This window comes from Dunckerocampus dactyliophorus, chromosome 10 (assembly GCF_027744805.1).
Source record: "Dunckerocampus dactyliophorus isolate RoL2022-P2 chromosome 10, RoL_Ddac_1.1, whole genome shotgun sequence".
In the NCBI taxonomy this organism is placed as follows: Eukaryota; Metazoa; Chordata; class Actinopteri; order Syngnathiformes; family Syngnathidae; genus Dunckerocampus; species Dunckerocampus dactyliophorus.
Genome location: NC_072828.1, coordinates 2301823 through 2328937, shown reverse-complemented (window position 1 = coordinate 2328937; position 27115 = coordinate 2301823). Strand labels below are relative to the sequence as shown.

At 41.2% G+C, this 27115-nt stretch overlaps 2 protein-coding genes across 8 annotated transcripts in view; one reads left to right on the top strand and one right to left on the bottom strand.

The window, feature by feature from the left end:
- The window catches only part of LOC129189264 (unconventional myosin-IXb), a 123786-nt gene extending 105842 nt beyond the window's left edge, over positions 1–17944 (bottom strand). For 3 of the 6 annotated variants that reach the window (XM_054790777.1, XM_054790776.1, XM_054790778.1), the window contains exon 1: positions 17479–17944. The gene's annotated coding sequence lies outside the window, so the exon portion shown is untranslated. The remainder of the gene's footprint in view (positions 1–17478) is intronic. The other 3 variants (XM_054790780.1, XM_054790781.1, XM_054790782.1) reach the window with 1 other exon arrangement.
- Positions 10449–26977, top strand: s1pr4 (sphingosine-1-phosphate receptor 4). 2 transcript variants are annotated; one of them, XM_054790783.1, is made up of 2 exons: positions 10449–10857; positions 23829–26977. In XM_054790783.1, exons 1-2 carry the CDS (start codon positions 10815–10817, stop codon positions 25073–25075), a joined length of 1290 nt encoding a protein of 429 aa, XP_054646758.1. In that variant the 5' UTR covers positions 10449–10814; the 3' UTR covers positions 25076–26977. The 2 variants fall into 2 exon arrangements, with proteins under 2 accessions (XP_054646758.1, XP_054646759.1); XM_054790784.1 differs by lacking the exon at positions 10449–10857 and adding an exon at positions 23271–23297 and having other exon boundaries at positions 23699–26977.
- The last annotated feature ends 138 nt before the right edge of the window (positions 26978–27115 follow it).

The following is a 27115-nucleotide window of genomic DNA, read 5'->3' as shown; positions in this document are numbered from 1 at the left end:
CAAAGCTTTAGAAATGGCTTTCTAACTTTTTCCAGACTGATAATTATGTTTTAACAAGGAGGCAATTGCTTTTTCCACACAGGACCATGTAGGTTTTAATTTTTTCTCCCTTAATAATACAAATTTTAATTTAAAAACTGCATTTTGTGTTCAGTTGTGTTGTCATTGGCTAATATTTAAATTAGTTTGATGATCTGAAACTGAGTGACAAACGTGCAAAAAATAAATCAGGAAGGGGCAAACACTTTTTCACACCACTGTATATTTCAAGAAAAAACTGCATAAGAGCTTTGTCATTCAGGTAAAAAAGCCTGTTATTAGCATCCTCCTTTTTTCCTTTTTCCTTTTTTCCCATTTTTTGCAAAAATGTCTAAATATTTCAACTTTGTTCTTGAATAATTTTCATATATTTTACTCCCATAATATATTGACTTTATTTCCATAACATTATAACTTTTCCCGAACCAAATTTTCCAAAAATTACAACTTTATTTTGTTTTGTTTGTTTGTCCCAATATTCAATATTCTTTAATATTTCAACTTCATGCTAATGAAATGACACTACTGTTCCTCATGACATGATGAGTTTATTCTTATAAAATTTTTTCCCCATTAAAATAAGACTTTACATTTTGACTTTATTGTTGTAGAATTAAAGCCGTTTTTTCCGCATTTGTTTTTTCTTCTTTCTTCTTGTAATTGTGACTCTATTCCCATAAAAGTTTAACTTTATTCTCGTAACATTCAACAAGTTTTTCCGCAACCTAATTTTCCAAAAATTACAACTTTATTCATGGTTTTGTTTCTCATCATGTTACAACTTAAAAAAAAACCATTTTTTTAAGATGTCAACTTTATGCTCCTAAAATGACGTTATTTTTTCTCATTATATTTTGCAAAATTATTAGTTTTTCTTGTTAGATAAAAGCTTTTTTGTCTTCGCATTTTGATTTTATTCTTGTAAAATTGCTGGTCATTATTCCATTTTTTTGTTGTGTTCTGTTCTGTTGTTTTTTTGGGGTTTTTTTTTAGTTTTCTTGTTAAATTATCCATCCATCCATTTTCTACACCGCTTCTCCTCTTGAGGGTTGTGGGGGCATGCTGGAGCCTATCCCAGCTGACTTCGAGCGACAGGTGGGGTACACCCTGGACTGGTGGCCAGCCAATCGCAGGGCACATAAAGACAAACAACCATTCACACTCACATTCATACCTATGGACAATTTAGAGTCACCAATGAAGCTAACATGCATGTTTTTGGAATGTGGGAGGAAGCCGGAGTACCCGGAGAAAACCCACGCACACACGGGGAGAACATGCAAACTCCACACAGAAATGCCCAAGGGAGAATCGAACCCAGGTCTTCCTGATCTCCAGGCTGTTACTGTGTTGGCCAACATGCTAACCACTACACCACCGTGCGGCCCTTTGTTAAATTATATATATTTTTAAATGTGCTGATAAAAAAAAAACAAAAAAACAACCACGGGCTGCAAATGGCTCTTGGGCCTCACTTTGGACACCACTGGCCTAGACGCACGCACGCAAACAACAACAACATCCACATCCAGGTGAAGGTGTTCTTGATCGGAATCAAAGCATGCACACAAACAGAGAAAAGGTTAGCAGAGCTTAAGACGGGAATACGGGATTTGAAATCATTGAAATCTCTAGTCGTGATCATAAAAAAGGCTTTATAATTGCCGGCACAGCATTTGACACACATTCTGCTTAATCTGTATATTAAAATACTGCATGAGGTCAGGTTGTTGGTTCTAGAGTGACACGTGCAACGTTTAAATGAAACACGTCCTGTTACACAGTATACACTGTAGGATTTCAATCCTTTGGTTCCCATTGCAAACATTGCTCACATCTTGCCTGCTGCCTCCCTCTCACCTCCACCAGACATCCTGTTGGCTTGTTGACAAATGAGTTATTCATCAGTGACCTGAGACTACCTGCTAAAAATAGAGCTAAGACAAACAGAACAGAGTCCAGTCAACGGAGAGCCCGTAGCCAAGGTCCTCTGTTCCTATTCCATCCCTCGTTCTCTTGTTTTTCCACCTCTACTTTCTCCATCTGTGCTTCTGTCTGCTTCCCTTTGTTTGGTCATCCTCCGCCGCCTGTCAGGCATTCGACAAAGAAGACCGAGACACAGTTCAAGCCTTGAAGACTGCGTCCAACAAAAGGTCTTTAAAACAAACACTTGGAGAAAAAGAAAATCCCCTCCCTTTCAATTGTCCTTCGGCCTAACCCAAACCGGGTCCCAACTGGTCCTCATTTTTGGGTCACGGACCTGTTTTCAGTGAGTCGCGGGCCTTTGCCCGGCTTTTATTCTGAAGGGGATTTTCTATGCACAGTTGAGTTGCACATGGTCAGAGGCAAACGTCGCTCTTGAACTCATTCAATACCAAAGACGCATTTATACGTTTTTATAAACCTCGAACGCCCGATCCCAAAGACATATTTATACGTCTTTTGCGTTTTTTGAGCGAGAGGCGTAATGGCGCAACTCTCCACTAATGCATTTCACTTCAGAGCACTTTTAAGCCATAAAAACGGCCACATGGTGGCAGAAGTGCATTTGATAAGAGCTCGCCAGAGATCACATGGACGGAAAAATCACACATGACAGAAAGGAGGACGTGAGAGAGCGTGGGAAAGTGTAGCGTGCAGAAGGTTACGCATGCACGAGCGCACGCGGGCACATACAGACAGTTTAGTTCTCAACGTAAAAACTGTAAATAGTTCATGGTGTTATATTTGTAAATAGATTGTTATTTTCTCTCTGAAAAGTCCAGGCTGGTACTGGTGGATGGTGGCTCTGCATTCATTTCGTGCTTTTAAATTTGATGTTATTCCTGTCTTAGTTTTACACAATAAAGTCAAACCTGTCTTAGCGGCCACCTTTATAGAATGGCCACCTGTCTATAGCGGCCACTTTTGCAGTCTCCCTCTAGTGGCCGCTATAGACAAGTTTGACTGTACATAATAATTAAGATCAATGAGATGGCTATAATGTACGTATGTTTTGCTGATGTGTTGAAAATCTTTCCCGGTGACGAGCTAGCGCGCCGCGAACGCTATTTACATCCATTCTCGTCTTCAGTCATGCTACGCTATGGAGCATGCGCGACAATCGTTTGGTCGTCAGCCCAGGCTCTCTCGTCGATTAAAAGACGGACTGTCAAGCGGTTGCTAGTCTTGCGATACCCGATACATGTCGCTACAATCCATTCATCTCAGAGTTTGTGGCTGATTCTTGTCCATCCAGGAGGCTGCTACCGATGCAGCCGCATCCCTCGCTTGTCAAACCGGGTATCGCATCGCAACGGTTTATCCTTCCAAACCCTATGTATCATAAACATGAAAAACAATACCCGCAAGGCATGCTGGGTAACCTCGCTAAATCAGAGCAACTTGATTAAGATGTTTCACCGCTCATCCAGGCCCACATCCAGTTGGTCCGATTCAACTACTCTACTGAAAACCTTTACACTTCTTGTTGAAATCATTTTAAGTTCGTGGCTAAAATAAAAACACACTGCTCCTGACATGTTCATGAAAGTTCTCGTGTTGTGCGCGCGGTGTTATTTTGTGGAGACTCAAATTCAAAACGCTTGTCTCCGTCTTTACATTCAATCAAAGACATTTGGGATAATGGAGTGGAAATTTTTACAGTGGTAACGGTGGGCACCCCTGCCAAACCAGCTAAGAACCGCTGTTCCAAACAAGGTCAAACCTTCCTGTTTAGCTTTTAAAATGTTCAAAACATATACACAGAAAATTAGGACGCAGCAGTCATACACACGAGGCGGTTATTTCGCCTAAGTGGTGCCAATGACATTTATTTGGAATCATCCCACCAGAAGATGCCTGCATTCATTAGCCCCGTCGGGTCATCGTAATTAGACAGTGAGCATCAAACCCGCGCGGGGTAAGAGCAGTCCTAGCCTGAGGGTGGTCCCTCTCCACCCTCCCCGCTCATAATCCCGAGCCAAGGGACAGGATCAGTGACGGCAGAGAGGGTGGACGGGGGAGGGTTTGGCTCTCAGCGCAGCTATCATTAAATCCATGTTTCCACCAACAACTACAGTAAGCCATGTTTCCACCAAGTTGTACACAGCACAGTACATTTCACAACAGCTTGCATTTTCATGACTAACAAGTAGCACAGCATCATAGCAGCAAGGCTAACTATTAAAGATTTCAACCTTTTTTCCCCTGATTTGTCGAGTCAAAGGCATGAGGCGATGGCCTAGGTCAGGGATGTCCACGGTGCTGCCCGCGGCATATTTCCCAAAACATCATTTATCAGCCGTAACGTTACAAAATACTGTTAAAATATTATGAGAAAAAAGTTGTAAACCAGCAAGACAAGTTCTTCATTTTTGTCATAATATTATGAGGAAATATAACAATTTTAGTAGAATAAAGTTGAAATATACATTTAAAAAAAAAAGACTATTCCGTACTAATTTTACAAAAAATAACAAAACAAAAAACAAACTGCAATACTTTTACGGGAACTAAAGTTAAAATATTAAGACAAAAAAAGTTGTAATCTAACAAGAAGTCATCATTTTACAAGAATAATACTGTAATGTTATGAGGAAAAATGATGTCATTTTACTCGCAGAAACTTGTCATATAAAAAAAAGACGTGTTTTTTGTTTAAAAGTTGTAATATTATGAGAAACCAACAAAACGAGTAAAGTTGACATTTTTGTAAAATTAGGTTACAGAAAAGTTGTAATGTCATGAGATTAAAGTCAAAATATTACAGCAATAAAGTCAGAATTAAGAGAAGAACATTTACAACAAGAAAGTTGAAATATTGGAATTTGTATTTATAACAGCAAAAGAAAATATTGTAAATATATGTAATATTGAAAATATATGTAAAAATTATGACTTTTTCTTGTTAGATTAAAACTTTTTTCTCTTAATATTTTGATTTTATTCTTGTAAAATAACTACAGATTTTTCCTTTTTTTTCCCCAGTGTACTTGTTAAATTATATTTTTAGAATGCACCTTACTTAGCTGCGGCCCCTTTTTTGGACACCCCTGTTCAAAATCAGTCCCATATCTTCAAAAGAAGTCTCATCCGGCTCCAGAGTGAAGCCGCATGTTTGAGCCCAAACGTGCAACGTTAGGCTAGGAGACATGACAATGACTCTCCACTAGGGCTGTCACAAGATCTCGCACGATTAAAATGCGATTTTCAGATTTCTCGTTCAGAAACAATACAATTAATTACACGATAAATGAAAATGAACTCGACAGTTTTGCCGGCCTCCATATATTGCTGCGTGCGTGCATGTATGTTTTCCTCGCCTCACTCGCCTCCATTGGCACAGCATCTAGACGCGTCATGGAACAACAGAGTTCCATAGAACAACTGAGTGAGACCTCTTGTTAGTTCTGTGGGGGAGGCGGGGCCACAACCATACACACACAGCAGTGCACCAAGGGAGCCTTGTGAGGAGCAATGCAAGGTAATGTAGCAGAAATCAGGAGGAAAAAAAGACAACTGAAACGCCAAATCGGTTCAATGAAAAAAGTTTGTGTCCAGTCATTTTTTCTTTAAAAAAAAAAAAAAAAAGTACAATTTCGGCTTGTCTCGTGACACCCCTAATCTCCACACATAAACACGCCAGTTCACATTGGACAAAAAAATCCCACTGAGCTGGCGGCATGTGCTTCCAGTATGTGTCATTTGTTCATCATCCAGTGCTGACATCACGGACAGTGAGCCGCTTGTGAACATTCCAAGCAGCGGTTGCCATAACAATCTCTTCCTGTTTCAACCATCGTAGATCATCCAAACGAGAGAGAAAGTGAATTGAACGGTTCGAGCGGAGTGAGTGACACCAACAGTTACATGTGTGTGCCTGTATTGCAGTATTTGGCTTTCCACCACATGAAATGTCTTGCACTGAGCTGCGAAGAAAAGTGCCAAGAAGTACTGAGCAATGTGCGCACGCTGTTACATTTTGGTGCTCCATTTTACAACTTTGCACTTCACTGTGGAAAACACTCAAGTTGTTTAAAATCACGAAAAAATTAAAACATTTTTATATATCTTCAATAATTTTACAAAAAAGGAAAAGACTATAGTGAAATTATTAAGACAAAAACGTATACTCTAACAGGAATTATTATGATGAAAAATAATGTCATTTTAGTAGCAAGTAGATTTGCAAAAGTGTCCTAGAAAAAGTAACCACTTAAAAATAAAACTAACCAAAATAGGAGGGTTCAGAAAAATAAGAAAACAGAACAAGAATAACAGATCACTTCAATTTCAATAATACATCATTAAAAAAAATTAATTTTAAAAAGTTTATAATATTATTGTAATATTATGGGAAACAAAACAACAAATAGTCGTAATTTTTGGAAAATACGGTTACAGAAAACGTTATAATGTTATGAAAATAAAGTCAAAATGTTTTGGCAATTAGGCCTGTCAAATTTTGCTGGTCAATAATTGTGCTTGAAATTATTGTCGATAATTGATGTTATCGACATTTTTGAGACTATTCTGTTCATTAATTATATGGCATAATATAAGGCAGTGTGTCTGGCTTGCCGCTTCCCTCAGCTCACTGTGATCGGTTTTATCTTTGTTTTATCGTTTGTCGGGAGGCCCATCGACTCTGCTGGTGTATGATCGTCAGGAATTACTTCAAATCCAGGGCACTGTGGGGCCTGGCTGACGTGCCAGAGTTCCTGCTGCGAGAGGAGCCGTCGCTTCCTAGGAAAACGTAGACGCAGGGGGACACGGGGTGGCAGACTTGTGAAGCTCAAAGCCTGGCTGGCACGTGGTACGTACATTTCATGTTCCGCGGGACTACGAGGATTGTTTTCGCTGCTTCTTCTCTCGGCGGAAATTGGTGGTTCCTCTTAACTACTTGCGAACAAATGCGACATATCGGTTCGTCGGCGTTCATGCGCACACTTGTTCATTCCGTTTAAAACCGAAATATTCCCACACTGGGGATGTTGCGTTCACTTTAGAAACCATCGCTCCTGTGCCTTCGATCATGTTAGCATATGCTTTCTCAGGAGACTAATTTGGTGCTAGCACCCTGTATCCACTCACTGGTAGCCCCGCCTCCACAAAGGGGCTGAATGAAAGGAGGGTTCACGCTCTCCGTTCATCCACTATAGAACCAATGTGCACAGACAGAAGAGCAGAGGAAACACACACACTCATGGATGCACATGTCCATTTATCAAGGACTCATAATTATCAACCTGTTTTGTTTTGGGTTTTTTTAGATCGATTTATCTATTATCGTGACACGCCTAATGGCTATAAAGTCATAATTGGGACAAGAAAATTTACGAGAAGAAAGTTGAAATAGGTGGATTTTTTGGGGGGGTAAAACAGCAGCAGAAATTGAAATTTGACGAGAATACGATCAAAATATTATAAGAAAAAAGCCGTATTCTAATGAGAAAAAAAGTTGTGATTTCACAAGAATAAGGTTGGAATATTAGGAGGGAAAATAACTTAATTTTAGTAGCATAATGTTGAAATAAAAGTTGTAATTTTGGGGAAATTTGCGGAAAACGTTACAATCTTATGAGAGTAAAGTCAAAATATTACGGAAATAAAGTCGAAATTTCAAGAAGAAAGCTGAAATAGTTGAAAAATTAAAAACAAAAACAAAAACCCCAGACATGGAAAAAACAGCTGTCATTTCACAAGAATGAAGTCAAAAGTTCACTGTGGAAAACTCTCAAGTTGTTTAAAATGTGCTGCTCGGGTTCCAAGTGTGCCGGTAATCACCCTCTAAACACGCCGCTGTGGGAAAACCGGCGTGATCGCAATCAAGCATCTCGACCTGATGTGCTTTCATTTAAAGGCAGCCAAGGATGAGGCGCTGCAAAGTAGGCCATCCCCGAAAGAGCGGGCCTTTTCCTCACTTCCACCCTATCATTACAGCTGCGTCTATTTATAAAGGCCATAAATTCGCTTGGCCACGCTGACAGAGAGCCCAGTTACCAAGGAGTTTGAGGAATTGATGACTTTACAGCCTTGCCAACCTCCCTCTCTCCACTCTCACTCCATCTCTCCATCTGCTTGCTCCAGTGTGCAAAGAGAAGGTCAGAGAAACCCCACATTGCACAGCCCATTTAGCAGTTTTCTCCAAAATAAAAAAGCCTTTGTGCGCACCCGGAAGCACACACGGGTGGCACATTTCGCCTCCTTTCCGCTCATCTGCTCGTCGTCCGTGCGCATATGCCGACCACGTTTGAGCTAATCGTCTTTTCAGATCTGGATTGAAGTTCTGCGAAGAGACATTGGGCTGGAACGCTGTCAGCGGATGAGGTCCGGATTCGGCATGGGACGAGATCATCTCAGTGCTGCCGTCTGTCGTACAAACGTCTTCCTCATGAGCACGTTGGGGAAAATGAGAAAATAAAAACAAGTCCCTGCATGTCGGAATTTTTTGGCCAAGTTCTTTGCAGCGGGCCCTTCCCTTTATTTCGTGCCATAAAAACATTTTTAGCCACCGTGCTCATTCAACTGATTTTTAGCACACGAACTAGGAAGGCTGGGGTAGGATTAAATCAGCTCGGCTTCTTCCTGCTACTTTTCAGACATGTTGAATTAAGCGAATGTGCGTAAACATGTCATGTTCCTCAACGGAACTTGTTAAAAAGCCAGTCTGACACAAATAAAACCATTACCTGACATCACCAAATCATTTGGCCCATTATACTCCTGTCAAACATCAATGCATCAATGCTTCTCAAAACCGATATGGTACCGATAACCCATAACTTCTTTTATATCTACTTTTTTTTTTAAATTTAGATTTAAGTGTGCACACCTGGAGGTAAGGAGGACTGGAACAAATTAGGATTTGTGCCTGTTGATTTGCCCTAATCAAATATCATAACATTACTACTAGCACATCACTACTATCAGGAGAACCAGAGTATAGAAGGGATGGAGCAACCTGCTGTGGCCCAGCGAGGTGCACTGTATTCGGACACATGCTCCGAGCACCCGCTGTGCCGCTATGAAGGTCGGGAGAACCAGAGTATAGAGAGGAGGAGCCACCTAGCATGGCCCAGCAAGGTGCACTGTATTCAGGCGCACGCTCCAAGCAGCCTGTGTGACGCCACGGAGGTCTCTGGAAAACCTTTTGCACTTTCCAATGGCGTGGCGCTGGCTGATAAGGTTTTTTTGTGTGCTCGATGTTTTTTTTTGCCCACCCTCCTCATTGCGAGGCATTTCGTACAACTAAGCACACAAAATGTTTTCCTCAGAAAGTGAATGTTTGTTTACAAGTGAGCTCAGGGGAAGTTACAGCAGGCCATTAACGTCACAGGCAGGAGGAAAAAAGAAGCGCTTGAATTGCTCACCCGCACAGCACAGGTAATCTGGCCTCATTGGAGGGTTTTTTTTTTTTAATTATCGGTTATCATAGCTAAGCCTGTCACGATAATTGATAAATCGAACAATAAAAAAAAAAAATGAAGTCAATAATTTTGCCGCCTCGATAAACTGACATGTGCATACATGCCTGTTTTCATCGTCTCTCTGTACCACGCAGGCTGGATGACAAGAGGGGTCACTCTGCATGTGTCTGTGCGCACTGGTTCTGTGGTGGAATGAACAGAGAGAGTGAACCCTCCTCTCATTCAGCCTCTTTGGGGAGGCGGGGCAAAGACAGAGTGCTAGCAGTTAGCAAGTAAAAGCTAATATGAATGACGGCACAAAAGCCATGGTTTCTAAGACGAATGCCACAGCCCATGTGGAGGTGCAGCAGAGCCTTCTTCCCGACAGTCGACACTTACTGAGGCATTTGATCGGCAAAGTAAATTTAAAACCAAACTGCGCAAAATGGTGCACGTGCACAGACGGTGCAAAGGAATTGCAACCTTTCAATACGGTTGAAAAGCCAACATTTTGGGAAATGTTGGACACAGACAGGTTCTATATTTTATTGTTTCTGGTTATTATTGAGATTTTTTATTTAAGTGCAATTTTTACTAAAAGGGACTTTATTTTCATTAAATTGTCTTTTGTTTGTTTAATTTATTATGTTTAATATTATTTATTAAGGGTCTTGACATTCCAATAACAATGTTAAATACTCTTGAGAAATTAACAGTTTATTGCTTTTGATATGATGTACTCTCTTTTTGCCATATAATACTTTTTTTAAGTCTCCAAAAATGTCAATAACATCATTTATCGACAATAATTTGGAGGACAATTGTCATCCAGCAGAATTTGTGATCGTGACAGGCCTAATCGTCGCTGTTTTTGAATGGCTTTATCGGATTTATCGGTATGACATCATAATTCCCTGATATCGGCATATTGTTCATATCAATATAGACTGGATTTGCGCTGTAACCCTTGAGACGGAGGTCTCATGTTTCAAAATGGCGCCACCCAAGTGGCAGCTAGGTACAGCAGCGCCGTATTTTCTGCTGCATTTTTAGTGTTTAATAGTGCTTTATTGGTACTTTCTTATTGTTTTTTGTGCCATACCGGCCCCCTAAGCAAGTGTGCAGCTATGGATGTTCATCTTGTTACGTTTGTAGCTTGCTTCTTGCGGGAGACGCCTTCATTCACAGCTCCATTGTTTACACTCGGGAGCAGCTGTTAGCTTTGAGCCACACACACCTTCGCTATGCCAAGCGACCGGAGATCCCCGCGGAGATACAGAGGAGGAGAGCTGCATAGCGGGAGTGAAGCGCCGACAGCGGTAAAGACGGTATAAACCATGTTTACCGTCTGTCGTCACAGGGTACGCGACATCCCTCCCCAACAAGATGGAAGAGCTAACGGTGCTAACCCGGCTGCAGAGGGACGACCGTGAGTGCGGCCCGATTAAGACTGAAGATTATATTTTACTTTTTCTATATTCACTTCAAAAAGAGATTGGACTATTTTGTTTCAGCGGCTAATTTTCTATAAGATTTTTTACATTTTACTTTTTTTTTTTTTTTTTACAACTTCGCACACATATTTGGCTTTGACTTTGTCGAAAAAACTATCGGGATATATATCGTACATCAATATTTAACCTGAATATATCTGGATATGAGTTTTGGTCCATATTGCCCAGTCTTAGTTTTTAGTCTTCAATCCTCGCTAAATAGAACGTCTACGTTAAGTTGTCCCTCCTGCTACATCTTCTTCTTCTCCGGCAGACCAGGTGCATATAAGGTGGCCGACGATGCCATCTACAGTACGGACAAGCTACATTCAAAGACAGTCCCATTATAATGTGTTTATGAGCGAGGGTGGTCCGAACGTACCCCCAAAAACAAAAACCCAGGCAGAGTTAATCCTTTACGCCCGCTAGACTGAGAAATTGTGATGTTGATTTGTGAAGTACGCCAAGCATTTATGGCCGCTTTTCTCATGTGTTCGAATTACACAACCTCAAGGCGTTCGACGACATGAAACTCCACTATGCACCTACGTCTACGTCCACATGCTGGGGTGCTTGCAAATGTATATCTTAGTTATTAAAAAGCTGTCCCTCGTTCAATGCTAATAAATGGAATATTTTCATAGTTAAAGTGTAGAAAACCTGTGGATGACTTTTTCGGTACAGTTTTAACATTAGAGCCCTGTAGACATGAAATAATGCGCCTATAGTCACCTTTACACTCCCATTATTCATTGCGCACCTCTTATGCTGCAGGGTCTCGAGACGCCAGCTATCAAGATAGCGAGCTAACCAGTTAGCGTTGAACTTATTTCTTCCAAACTTAAAAAGCCAAACACTTACCACTTCCACACTCAATGGGAGGAGAACCTTTTTCACTCTATGTTGGACAAGCATGACTGCTGTCTTCATGCAATGCTATGCAAGCTAATGTCTCAATGTTTTGTGTCATTGGTGCCGCCTAGAGACCAGAATACTAGATATGACTTGTATTTTAATATGTTTGGACTAATAATAGACCATAGTCTCACCAAATAGCCATCATTTCTGAAAAAACGCGATATATAGCGAGGGAGCGATAATCGAACCGCGACATTGCGGGCGCCGACTGCATGTCATTTACGTAAAGTACCATATCAAACACAGAAAATGTGAATATATTCCAAATAAAATTTCAACCAGTGAAACCTCTGTTGCCAAGGGTGGATTTAAGTGTCAATCCAATGCACTGTGATGCAAAATCTGGAATAAAACACGTGTGTGGTTGCACAGGCAGTGTACGTCACATCAGGCGAGCCCTGCACGGCAGCTGCACGCAGAGACAAGGCACGCTGTTGAGAGACTAATTAGAAGACACGGCGCGGCTGCCAACCTGCTCCCCTCGCCCTATTCTGACAAATGGCAACATTTCTCACATCTGAAGGAAATAAAAGCGCTCACCGACAACACAAGAGTCATTTCATTCTGTGCAAACACATTGTTGTGGAGCACATCAGTCACTTCCACGTGTTTTTCTGGTACCTACTTTTTAAAAATAGGATCTAGGACAATATGGAAGTCAGCACCATTAGCGTATTCTGCGCATTTGACAACAACGCTGTCATGTTCAACAACCGGCAGCTGACCTAATTTCGCCGACCAATGCGACAACACGTTTCGCCTTTCCAAGTTACTGTGAGCGAGTGAGATTAGATAACGCTATCGACAGTCGGGTCTCTGGCTGTCCAAAATGCGACCACAGGAGACACCTGTTTGGTCAGTTAGGAGCACATGTGCAAGCCCATGGCAAGTAAGCCAAGAAGACAGGAGAAAGCCACACTTATTCTCCACCGCTTCATGCTGAAAAGATTTTGGAGCTACGGGAGAACCAGGGCTGCAATGGTCGATTCATCTGAAGCTTGTTGTTTGGATTAATGAAGTAATGGGTTAGGTTCTAGAGCAGGGGTGGGCAACGCTTCTGCCTCCCTGTTGTGGCTCCTTTCGGCCACGACAAAAGAAACAAAGGGCATTTATTAGTGTAATCATTATTTCTATATTATTTTTATGGATCTCAAAGTGAAACTTTAACATTGAATTTTTAAAGATCTTATTAGTAAATGAAAACATGCATCACATCCACCTCTAAGGCCCTTGCAGCTTTCCCTGTAGGCGGCTTCTTGAGCGTGGAATCCCAGCGGTAAACTAACCATGAATACATAAAAAATAATAACAATTCATCAATATTGGTCACAATTGAGAGCCTACAGCACTTGCTGCCACAACATTGGGACGATGAGCATCGAGCGTGAGAAACTCAGGTCATATAACAGATGACAACTCATTTTTCAGATTCCGATTCAAAGATTCAGTGTTTGCATGCATGCGCGGATGAAGACCGCTGCGATGCTAACTTGGGATGTCGATTTTTTTATAGTCTTGCCGATCCCATCCTTTTTCTTTTTTTTTTTTTAATAATAAGCTTTTGTTACAAACATGAATTTGTGGAATTGAATATGGTTATGAAAATAGCTCTTCAAAGCATTAAAAATAATGCAGCCAAAGTATTGCTGAATTTACTTTGTTATTACACAGCATGACCAACAATATTGTTTGGCTTTTGGAACAAACCTCTGTGAGTCAGGTCGCTAATCCAATAAAAGATCATCAAATAAAACATAAAATTGGAAAAAATGGGCGCGCAAATTGCTTTTAGGGTAGGACTAATCATCTGACATGGTGATAGACCACTTTGTGGTGTGATTTAGAATATATGTCATTTGTTTCAACAAACTCTCTTCAACGCAATAGTAATTTATTGACAGTCCCTAGCATAAACAACCAGCAGTCACAGCGGCACTTCCCATGCGAGCTCCCCGCACCATGACACGGCAGTCCGGGTACAGTGAGGAGGAACTACCGCTGCAGCTACGGAGCTGAATATCCGACGTCCGACGTGAAACTAACTTCACCACGGTACACCGCGGACATGTCTGCATGGTGGTGTCGCGTTTTCTTCTTCTTGCCTGTGGCGGTGAGTTGCGTGGCAACCAGCTTTGAGGGGCATTACCACACCTACCAAGTTGTAGTGTGAATCGGCCCGATCTTGCGGCAGACGCCGATTTTATCCCATCTTCAAAATACAGCGGCTCGGCAGCCGATCCCGGACATCCCTAATGCTAACTATCGCGTGGCAGCAGCCTCTATCCACGCAATGTAAACACTGTGGAACACACACACACAAGAGACAAGCGGCAGCGCGCAGTATTACGAACGGAGAAAAAATAACGTCGAGTGACTTTTTTGTGTTGCAAATGTCCGACCAGAACTCGGCTCACGGGACAAAGTGGGGGGAAAGTCACAAGAGTTTGGATCTCCAAAAGCACAGCAGATCTTGCAAGATTTCAGCCTAAACGTTTTGCTTTTTTGGAACACTTTGTTTTTGTACGTCCTACCGGCCAACTTATTTTTTTTTTACACTTGCATGACAGTTCAGCATTTTTCCAATCTTAATAAAAACATTGCCTGTGCAGGTGATAAAGGTTTATGATGGCCACACTATGGGATGCGGTTCCAAATAGTGGTACCTCGATATTCATTATTCATTTGTTCCAACAACACCAAAACAGTAGAAAGTCACGTCACGTTTTCCCATAGGAAATCATGTCAAATCAATGACTCCATTCCAAACAGCCAAGAATATTAGCAAAAATACATTTTATGTAGAGTCATTATAGTTTTAAATGCAGAAAACAATGCAAACTAGCTCTAAATGATGAATGGATGGAACTCTTTGATGCAGGCTTTCCCGCACATCCCGACGAGACTGATTTCAATCGTGTTTCTCACCTTCTTTATCAAATTGCTAGCACTAGCAACTTCCTTCGGCCCCATGCCGGGTTATTTAGCAGTTGCACCGACAGGGAGTCAGCATCGCGTAGGCCACTTTGTTTGGGCACGGGCAAGCCGTCTAGTTTGTTACGTCCAAAACTGTGCAAAAACCGCGACACAATTTTGGCAAAAAAACGTATCGTACAAGAACTGCGGCGTACAAAAGCCGAGGCCCCGCTGTAAGAACACAATCAGGGGTTAACCAGCATTTGCTGTGCGACCTTACATGTACCACAGTATCATGCGCATCCCCGTAAAACTCAAAACAATCTACAATTAACAGTTTGACAACAACAGAATGGCAGAACCTGAACAGGTCGAACAGAAAGACCCAAGCATCCGGCAAGGAGGCATTACCTGTTCATCCACAGATACATACACAACTGCATGCACCAAGATGATGCGCACACCGATTCAAGCTCAACAGTGAGAGCTCCCTCCCCCCACCATCTTGTCTGCAGCCCCCTGTCATCTCCGCAGCGAGGACCGACCATTAGTAGCCAGAGACCATATGGCTCTTTTTGGTTAAAAATAGGAAATAGATGCTTGGTGGACTGCCTGCATGAAAAGAAAGCAGACTAAGACGCTGCATAGTGGATGAATCATTTGTGTCCTTTAATTGAGATCTTTTATGAGCTTTGAAACACAAAACTGATTTAAAAACACTGGATGGCGAGGACATTGGACGGGCGGCCGTGGGGAAAATATGACTTAGCTATAACAGCCTTCAAAGCAAAGCAAATGGAAAAGAGTGCAGACAAAGACGGAGATGGCCTAGCAACCAACAGTGCATGTGTGTGTATTTGTAATGCTCCTAATGTATGATTTTTTTTTTCCACCATCACAACATTAGTCATGCAGAAGGCGTTTGGTCCGGCAGCATTTGTTTTGGCCCGATGGGTTTCCGACAATCAAAACCCAAGCTCACAAAAGCCCTCGGAAAACGTGCCATAATCAGAGTAAATCTTGGACCTAAATACCCCACGTGGGATAAAGGTAGTGTAAATATACAGTATACTGTAAGGCAGTGTAAATACAAGGAGTGTCACAAAATCCCGCGAGATTACAACGTGACAAGATGTCTCGTACAGAAAAAAAATACTGTCTCGTGAGCACTAGGCCTGGGATGATAATGAATAAATAAATTCATCACACAATAAATGAAAATGAACTGCACCATTTTACCGGCCTCAATATATTGCCATGTGCATGTGAATCTGTTTTCCTCCTCTCTCACCTCCAAACAGGCAGGAAGAGGGTTCACTCCTTTGTGCGCTTGCTCCATAAAAGAACGGCATGAACGGAGTGAGCCCTTTTGTCAGTCATACAGTCTCTCGGTGGGTGGAGGCGGGGGCGCTTGCATACACACAGAGTGCAGAAGAGTGTGGCCTCGTGATGTGCAATGCAAGGTAACGTAGCAGAAATTAAATTAGTAGATTGCATTATGTTGTCATATTTTTTTTAGGTTTTTCATTAGGCTTGTCACTATAATCAATAAATCGATTACTAATGAGCGGATAAAGAAGGCTAGCAGAAAACTAGCCACGTGAGAAAGCATACACCAACATGAATGAAGGCACAGAAGCGATGGTTTCTACGGCAAACACAACAGCTCTGCTGAGGGAATATTTCGGTTTTAAAAAGCACGAACAAGGTGAGCGCTTAAACACCGACGAACTGATATGTCGCATTTGTTTGAAAGTAGTGATGAGGAAGAAGGGGAACACAACCATGCTTTTCAGTTTTCCCAACTGGGTGCAGGAGAGCCTTCGTTCCGACAGCCAACGCTTCCTGTGGCGTTTGGTCAGCAATGTAAATATAAACAAAATAGCGCAAAATGGTGCGCGCTCACAGACAGTGTCATTAGCTACATTGTAAAAAAAAAAAAAAAACATTCAATACGGTTATATGGCATAGATTTTATGCTATGCTATGCTATACAACAGGTGGCACAAGGGCCAAATCCAGACAATGAACCACATAGAGGATCTTTGACTAGCGTTTTTGCGTTTAGCGTTTCAAAACAGCACAACACTCCATACAAACAGAAGCATTTAAAAACAGCAAGGCTCTCCTGTCATGAAGGATATTTGACTAGTTTTTTTGCACTAGGATACATAAAAAAAGCAGAGCGTGTCTGTCATAAAGGATCTTCCACTGGTATTAACATGGTGCTGTACTGGACTTCTGTTTCAATGTACGGTATGTATTTTTATGTACAATATGTACTCTTAGTCACTTGGTGGTTGGTTGGTGATGTTTTACAATGATGACACAGCCTTGCGTTGATACAAAATAAAAGGCAAAAAAAACAAATCACAAAATAATTCACTGATCTCCCAGTAACAAGTGTCGATATCGGCGATACTGGCCCTGTATTTACATGATATCGGGTCGACACCCAAATTTGCGGTCTCGCCCACCTCTAGCTAACGTCAGCCTTTATAAATAATGACACTTTTGACGAAGTTAGCGAAGATCTTCAAATGTTAATGCATTTTGCCACTTCCCTCTGCAGCTCGGTCACTTAGCAGTAACCGCGAGGCATTAATAAAGCCAAAGTAGGTGATTTTCCACGGTGCGATAAGACAGATGACTTTAAAATGTTTGTCCCGAACGGTGTGTCACAGCATACCACCAAAAACGAGCTTCAGAGTGCACCTTGAACGTACCTTTCCTCGTGGCTAGTCCCATTGTGTTGCCTTCAATGTCCTCCCCACGATGAAACCGACATATAAAAATACAAACAGCGGTTAGCAGCGCTCTTTTATGTCTTCTCCGTTGGCTCTTCGGGTGAAAACCGGACTGGGGGCTAACAACGTCTGAGACGGACAAAGATGTGAAGCGGAGACGAAACAAGCTTGAAACCGGCGCGGAAACAAAAAAAAAACGAGCCCCCTAAAAAAGTAACGTACTCAAACGCCTCGCTTGTACAAAGATGAAGGCGTCTTTGAGGTCAAAAGTAGCCAAATTGCCTGCCTTGTGGTCGGCTAAACGCAGCTAGCGTGTCGCCACTTCCTTTCTTTTTTTGCCTTAATAACAGCAGCAGGCTGAGCGAAGCTGTGGGGGGAAAAAGTTGAGGGAAAAAAAGACAACGTTCAACGAGGGCGCGCTGTTGCATTGATAAGCATGCTTGGTTTAACAGCGCCCTCTGCAGGATTACAGCGGTGGCACGGCTCAGTGGCACTGTTTTCCACGACCACGCCCCCTTCGGGATTATGCTTGCAAGTGATGTTTATTCTTGACGCAATCAGCAGTCACTTTGGATTATCAAATATTATACAGTAACAATATTAGTTTTGCTTCATTTGTTTTATTTTGTTTTACTTACTTTTTACATTGTATTTTTTAAATAGAAATTATTACAACAAGAATTATTTGTTATTTTTATTTTATTTATCTTTAGTTAAGTTACACTGAGTTTATTTAAATGTGCTGGAACAATTTACTACAACAAAAAATATGTATTTTTTTATTATTTTATTTAATTTTATTTATGTTGTACTTTAGTTTTAGTTTCTTTGAATGTGTTGGAATAAATTATGAAAAAACGAAAGCTTTTGTTGTTTTTTCATTCATTTTATTGTAGTTTAATTTAGTATAGTTTGGATAATTTTATTTTATTACATTGAAACATTATGACATCAAGAAGTTTCACTTTGACTTATGTTTAATTTTGTTTAAAAAAAAAAACTGTTACTACCAAAAAGTATTAGTTATTGAATTGTACTAGTTCAGTTTGTTTTTATTTAAATGTGTTGGAATTTTTTTTATTTGATTGTATTTATGTTTTGTTTTATTTAAATGTTTTGGAAGAAATTATAAATATTTTATTTCTCTTTGTTTTATTTACCTTTGGATTGGGGTGTTTTATTTCATTCAAATATGTTGGAGCAAGTTGCTCCAACTATTTAATTTTTTTCAGCTTATTTTATTTATTTTTTCATTTTACTTTATTTGGCTTTTATTTAAGTATGTTGTACCAAAATACTACGAGAAAAAGTAACAAAAACAATAACCAACATTACATGAATAAAGTTGTAAATTTACATGAATAAAGTTGTAAATTTATGAGGGTAAAGTTGTACATTTACAAGAAAAAAACTGAGGTTTTAAAAGAACAATGTGTTAAATGTATGAGAATAAAGTGTTAATATTAGGTGTGATGGTGTCACACGTGTCAGCAAAATATTGTAATACTACTTTCTGTCCACAAGATGTTGACTGCTTCACACAAAACGTCTTATTCACAACAACACGTCACAGTCCCACATTCAATTATGTGCAATAAATCAATTCTGCTAGTTCCTGTGAAGTGCATTAAAAGTGCAACAAACGTAGATGAACCCCCCCACCAATGTCCTCCACCATGCATGCACAAAAGTTGATAGTTTTTCCAAAGAAAAGAGTTATTTTGCAGTTGGTTGTACCCCTCCTCAGCGCATAGCAATGACTTGGCAGACGTCAACACTCTGACACTTTTGTAAAAAAAAAAAAAAAAGAAAAACACTTAAATGGAAAACACATTGTGGTTAAAGCGTTGTTTGAAGTGATGATTGAGCGTGAGGGCGTTTCCAACCGTCAACTTGGTGTCGTTAACGCCTTGTTTATTCCGTTTGCCTATGCCTTTTACAACAACACTCTTTGGGCATTATTGTCTCATTCAAGGCAGGATATTGGCCGCAGCTCTTGTATAGTCATATTGCAATATTGCATGTGAACAGAGAGTGGAGTGTACCAAATAAAGTAGTATTTAGGTGTCTTTTTTCAAATAAAAAGGAGAACTGCTGATGTTATAAATATTGCTCTTTAGTCTCACGGGAGAGGCCTCATGAGCATGGCCTCCAATGTAGGTCAAATAAGTGGGTCACTTCTTTTCACCCCCGGTCCACTCCAGTCCTGTAGGTGGCACTAATAATAAGTGAATTTCTGTGAAGTAGGATTTCTTATATACAAAAAATTGAAGATGTTTGTAGTTGGAACCTGTTTACGACCTTCTAAATGGAAATTTTAACATCATTAGAGCCCTCTAAACATGAAATGACATGACACAAAACACCCCTGTAGTCACCTTTACACTGCTATTACCCAATGCAGACATTGACATAATATGAGAAAAAAAGACATATAAGACATAGAAAAACTGTTTACACTTTTATACATTATTAGAGCCCTCTAGACATGAAATAACACCCCTATAGTCACCTTTACACTCATATCACCCAATGCAGTAGACATATAAGACATAGAAAACCTGTTTTCCCATCTTCTAAATACATTTTTAACATTATTAGAGCCCTCTAGACATAACATAACACCCCATAGTCACCTTTACACTCCTATTACCCAATGCAGTAGACATAATAAGACAAAAGAAGACATATAAGACATAGAAAACCTGTTTTACCACCTTCTGAATATACTTTTTAACATTATTAGAGCCCTCTAGACATAAAATAACACCCATAGTCACCTTTACACTCCTATTACCCAATGCAGTAGACATAATAAGAGGAAAAGAAGACATATAAGACATAGAAAACCTGTTTACCACCTTTTTAATACACTTTTTAACATTATTAGAGCCCTCTAAACATAAAATAACACCCCATAGTCACCTTTACACTGCTATTACCCAATGCAGTAGACATAATAAGAGGAAAAAAAGACATATAAGACATAAAAAACCTGTTTACCACCTTCTTAATACACTTTTTAACATTATTAGAGTACTTGCTGGTGTGTGTTGCTGTGAATGTGACGTCGGGGTATCAGAGTTGAGTTTTTTAGCCCGTGTTAGGGATTATTGTGCCTGTTGCGAGATCATGCAAACCTGCAATAAAAGCCTGTTGTTGCCTGTTGTCTGGTGTTTGTGTGTCTCACCCAACATTACAGTAACATTAGTGACACCTAGTGACCAGTGTACATTACGACATATCATCACAACATCTTTGAATGCGTAAATGCTTCATTTAGGCAAAAAAAAAAAACGTAAAATGTGCTTAAATTAGCATACTTTGTGAGTAATAATAGGCCGCATTCAACCACGAAACATCAATGATTTATTCATTGATATACAGTATTTTTGAAACACCGTGAGAATGTGAAGCCGAGAAATTCAAAATGCGAAGCGGTAAGGGATTACTGTATTATCATAATATCATACTACTACTATTAATCCTAATAATTAGAGACGCACAATGTCTTTTTTCAAAGCAACACTGATAACTTAGTGTTTCTCAAGAGTGATATGGTACTGATAACCAACAACTTTGTTATACCTATTTTTTCATTTAGATTTAACTGTAGTTTGTGCACTCCTAGCACATCACTACTATCAGGAGAACCATAGTATAGAGTGGAGGGAGCCACTTGCTGTGGCCCAGCAAGGTGCACTGTATTCGGGCACACGCTCCGAGCGGCCAGTGTGCCACCACGGAGGTCTCTGGCAAACATTTTACATTTTTCAAACAACTTTTCAGGTGGCTGATAAGGTTTTTGTGTGCCTCGTGGGTATTTTCCCCTCATCGCGGAGCATTTGGCACAGCTTGCACGCAAAATGTCTTCCTCGGAAAGTGAATAATTGTTTACAAATGAGCTGACATGCCGCTAACGCCACAGGCAGGAGGAAAAAGGAGCGCTTGATTTGCTCACCTGCACAGTACGGGTAATTTCGCCTCATTGGAATGTTTTTTGAAATGATTGGTTATCAGAGCTGTTTTTAACTCATTCAATCCCAGCCGTTTTTCAAGACAACCCCTTCAGTAGCGGCCATTTTAGACCATTTTGACTGATCTTTCAAGACACACAGAATATTGTGTTGTATGGAATCTGCTGGATGTGGCAGGTGATGCAAGCAGACTCCAACAGCCATACGTGAAAATAGATTCCCTGAGCTGCACCTTTATCCGAATTTCACCAAAACCCAATACAAGTCTACGACACGTGGCTGATTATTCCATTCCAGTCCTGTAGGTGGCAGCCATGCTCATTCCAAGTGTGCAACTGCCACACTTTACAAGCACAATTTGGGCCCATTTCAAGCGGATTGTATCCGCCAGGAGCACAATGACGTAATGATCTTGTCACATGTATGCGCTGCTCGTGTTTAAAAAGTGTGTTCGGTATTTTTATTCCGCTGCAAGACGCCTGTGACGTGTGTCACCTTGGACACTTTGTTAAAGTCCATTTTGAGTTGGTGGCGGCGCGGTGGCGAAAGGACCAGCACAGATGTGGTGATGAGTTGCAGCAATCGTAATATTGAGTCGAGCTGGGTCAACACCAGCAAGTGCAAGTGTGATTCTTGCCACATATCCTCAAAAGCATCCGAGTCATCGGGCTTTATTACGAGCTGCTGTGCGCACATTTGGAAATAAGGCTTCCCGTACACATGAGCATTGGGCAATGCGAGCGCCAGGACCTGAACTTTTGTGAGTTTGTTGTTTGTGAGTTTTGACTTCCTGCAATTTCCATTGGCTTGACAAGCTCGTTGTGAGTGCTCTCATTGGCTCCTGCCAAAGAAAGAGCCAGCGTTTCCTCACTGACTCGCGAGCGGCACAGTATTTAGTAGTTCTGGAGTAAAGGAGATTAGAATTTAGCCATAAATTAGTGTAAGAAAAAAGTAGCAGCTTTTCCACCGGAAATTACTGTAATATGTTCTCTCCATACAATACACTTTTTTTGCTTATTTTTACATCAAAAAATATTTTTTCCAAATATTTCAACTTTATTCTCATGAATCATTTTTCTCGTAATTTTATGACCTGGTCCCAAAATATTTTGACTTTTGTCTGGCAACGTGATTACACATTCATCCTTAGTTTTGTTTTTTCTCATGATATGACAATTAAAAAAAAAAAACATCTTTTTTTCTTGAATGTTTCAACTTCATGCCTCTAAAATAAGTTTTTCCCCTCATAATATTACGACTTTACAGTATTTTTGCAAAATTACAACTTTTTTTCTCGGAAGAGTACCGCTTTATTCTCCTAACATTTGTAAAATTACTGCTCTTTTCTTCCGTATTCGCTGTTGTTTTTGTTTTTTAGTTTTCATATTTCATTTGACTTTTAGAATGTACCAAGGGCCATTGAAAAAACAGCTGCGGGCCTCAAACGACCTCCGGGCCAAACTTTGGACACCCCCTGTCTTAGTGCATCCAAAACGGAGCAAAAAAAGGCTTTTAAAATGATATTGGAAACTATAGCAAGCTTTGAATCCGTAAATCTGCATTCTTCTCCTCCTTCTTATGCTTTGAAAGATGAAACGCTTCAAATTCACCTTTCAGTGTTTTTACAGCGTGGTGCAACAAAAGTGACAGCAATCTTTCTTGCATATGGCACACGTGTGATGGGTGTCAACCTTCTTTTTTTTGGAGGGGGGCGGGAGAGGGGCGGTGTTACTTCCCTATCAAAAGTGTGCTGCAAAAATCAGTGAGAAGAGCATCCTCTCGTGCAGTCAGCAGCATCACCAGCGGCAGCCGCCACAGTCAGTAAGTACGCTCGTCACTGCACTGATGCAACGTCATATTTCATTCGGTTCGCACTGTAGAGATTTCTGTGACATGACTCAGGGCGGATACATTGCCACATTTCTCTCTTGTTTCATGACAATCGATAAAAAGCTTTTCGGCGTCCAGATGCAAGGCTGCAATCATTGATTTTGGACCCCGTAAAAAGATTTCGGAGAAGAGACAGAACGCTTGTGTTTCCACTGACGTTTCAGGCACTTTAAAACAGTTAAACCACACCTTTTACACACGTAGTCATAGTAACTGCAACTGTACAGATGTGCTGGACGCTAAATGTTTTTAACGTATTTCATGAAATAAATGAGTTGCCGCTGTTAACGTGCTATTTTTGACAGCTGTATTTTTTTCCCCTTTTTTTCCAGCCCTGGTTTTAAACATTTTATCAAGTGGTGTTTTCTAGGTATCGCTGCAGTGAATTGAAAGCAAAGCGCGCCTGTGGGGTTCATGCTTTTCTATGGACTTTCTTTCTAAGAGTTGTTGGTATTTTGGCAGGTGTGCGTTGTGCTTGGAGTGAGGCGATAGCCTGCCTTCCCAGGAGTTTCACACTCATTCCCGCTCACACCAGCTGCGCCCCGGCCATGGATCTTCTCTCCTCCCTCACATCCTCGTCCTCCTGCCCTCACTTGTACCGTTTACCCGGTCACCACGGAAACACCTCCCTCAGCCAGGTGATCCTGCGGCATTACAACCACACGGGCCGCCTGCACAACCGCGCCGCGCCAAACTCCCAGAACCCCATCAGCGCCTCCATGGCCGTCCTCCTGTTCTTCAGCGTTGTCATCGTCCTGGAGAATTCCTTGGTGCTGGCGGCCGTCGTTTCCCTCATCCGCCGCAGCCGACGTTGGGTGTACGTGTGCATCGCCAACATCACGGTCAGCGACCTCCTGACGGGCGCCGCCTACCTGGTCAACATCTGCATGTCCGGCAGTCGGACTTTCCACCTGGCCCCGGCGCTTTGGCTTTTCCGAGAGGGCATGCTGTTTGTCGCCTTGGCGGCATCCATCTTTAGCTTGCTGCTGATCGCCGTGGAGCGGTACATGACCATCATGAAGCCGCTGCCTCACAAGTCAGCCGGGAGCACCTACTACAGGATCTACGGCCTGGTGGCTCTCTGCTGGGTTTTGGCGCTGGTGCTCGGGTTCCTTCCCTTGTTGGGATGGAACTGTGTGTGCAGCCTGGACCGGTGCTCCACCCTCCTGCCTCTCTATTCCAAGACCTACATCTTGTTCTCCCTGGTCATCTTCTTCCTAATTCTCCTGGCTATCGGCGTGCTCTACGGCGCCATCTACTGCCACGTGCACAGGAGCGCACAACTGGGGATCCAGCGCTGCCGCAAGCGCTCCTTGGCCCTGCTTAAAACCGTCATCATCATCGTGGGGGTCTTCATGCTGTGCTGGGGGCCGCTGTTCCTTCTGCTGCTGGTGGACTTCTTCTGCACGTCCCGCCAGTGCGCTCCGCTCTTCAGCGCCGATGTCTTCATCTCCCTGGCGGTCCTCAACTCGGGCGTCAACCCCATCATCTACGCTCTGGGCAGCGGCGAGATGAGGAGGGCCATGGCTCGGCTCCTGTGTCTCTGCCGCCTCTGTCGCAAGGAGGCCTTCTCCTCCAAGGAGACCAGCAGCACCTCGGAGAGCAAGGCCAGGAACCTCGGCGTGGCCTCCCCGAGCAAGTCTCGCAAGGCCTGGAAAAAATGCAGGCTGAGCTCCACCACCAGCTGCCTGTCGGTTTCGAGTGGTTAGACCACAACACGGGCCCCTCCCATGCAAAGAGGACCTGTGAAGCGTGCTTCACACGTTCAGTAGAAGCGTTTCCTCTCACACGACCACTCCTTACACCCCGGCGTTGCTTCAGTGACATTTTCTATGTATGCCATTGGAAAGGAGAAGAAATACGTCCATCTGGGGCTGCATGAGTGCTGCCGGAACTGGGGGGGAGCTGCAGAGGTATCAATTCCAACATGTAGCAGTTGTCCAACACAAAAAGGAGCCCAAACACGCCTGCATGTGCCAGCTGGGGAAGCTGGAGGTGTTCACTGTGAGCTCTACTCACTTGTGTTGCCAACTATTTCGACAAAAATGGATGTGTGGACGACTATCCCAGCTGTACACTGACTACTCAAAGTCATAAATGTGCAACAATAAAGTTGGACATTTACAACAATGAAGTCGTAAATTTGCACCAAAAAAAAGAATAAATGTATGAAAATAAAGTCGTAAATTAACAAAAAAAAGTCACACATTTATGAGAATAAAAGTTGTTAATTTATGAGAAAAAAAGTTGTACACATACGAGAATAAAGGTGTAAATTTACGAGAATAAAGGCGTAAATTTACGAGAATAAAAGTTGTAAATTTATGAGAAAAGTGTCTTTTTTACGACTTCATTCTCGTAAAAAAAGTCGTAATTTACAACGATAAAGTTTTACATTTACAACAAGTCGTAAATTTGCAAAACAAAAAGGAATAAATGTATGAAAATAAAGTCGTAAACTAAGGAGAATAAAGTCATAAATTTATGAGAATAAAAGTTGTAAATATACGAGAAAAAAAGTTGTACATTTACGACAATTAAGTCGTACATTTACAAGAACAAAGTCATAAATTGATTCAAATAAAGTCGTAAATTTATGAGAATAAAGTTGTAAATTTACAGGCAAAAAATGTATACATTTAAGAGGATACATTTACGAGAATACGACTTTACGACTTTATTACATTTACGAGAATAAAGTTGCAAATTTTAAAAGAATAAAGTCATAAATTAACAACAAAAAAGTCATACAGTTATGACAAAAAGTCCTAAATTCACAAGAATAGAGATTTACGAGCATAAAAAAGGATTATATTACCTTTGCCCAAGGCCAAAGGTCACATAAATCCCCAATTTTCATAGCTGTCTCAAGCAATGCCTGTTACGACGGAGTATTAAAATAATCTGAGATTTAAGAGAATAAAGTCATAAATTAACAAGGTTAAAATCGTAAATTTACCAGAAAAAACTCGAAATATTACGAGAATAAAGTCTTAAATTTACGAGAAAAACTCGTAGCTTTATGTGACAGGCATTGCCTCAGACAACTTCGAAAAGGGGGGACTTATGTGACCTTTGGCCCTTGGCAAAGGTAATAATAGGACTTTTTTCTTGTAAATTTACGACTTTATTCTTGTAAATTTATGATTTTTTTCTCGTTAACGTACGGCTTTATTCTCGTTAATTTACGACTGTATTCTCGAAAGGCACGACTTGTTTTCTTGTAAGTGTAGGACTTTATTCTCGGAAATTTACCACTTTATTCTCGAGATCTCAGATGATTTTTCAATGTGGCCCTAATGCTCCGGCGGAATTTTTGCATGTCAAAAAAAAAAGGTAATTATTCCGATTTTTTTCAAAATGAGAGTACCATGGTTTATTCCAGTGCGGCCCAAATAATTAATAATAATAATTTGTAAAGACATACTGTAAGTGTATGGATGTGTATTGTGTTCATATGCTGTGTCAGTATAGCATTTATAGTTCGTACCTGCTGACTGTTTTTTGATAAATATGAATAAAACATTCCACATGGAATAAGCTTGGCTGGCCATTCTTTCTGCACTGGACTCAACCTACTCCACTGAAAAATAAAATACAGACAAATCCCATCCCGCCATGAATTACCCAGGGAAATTTCCCGTGATCTGAACAGACTTTTTCATGGATTATTTTTGAGTTGAGCAAGTTTGGCTCACCAAGAAAGCTTCTGCAAACAACGAGAGCTCCCTGGTAAGTAGGATGACGAC

What these genes read in the sequence shown, in the direction of transcription:
- s1pr4 (XM_054790783.1), top strand. Translation starts at nt 10,815, where the DNA reads ATGGAAGAGCTAACGGTGCTAACCCGGCTGCAGAGGGACGACC. An exon ending in CCGGCTGCAGAGGGACGACC is followed by an intron (nt 10,858 to 23,828) that starts GTGAGTGCGGCC and finishes GTATTTTGGCAG; the next exon opens with GTGTGCGTTGTGCTTGGAGT.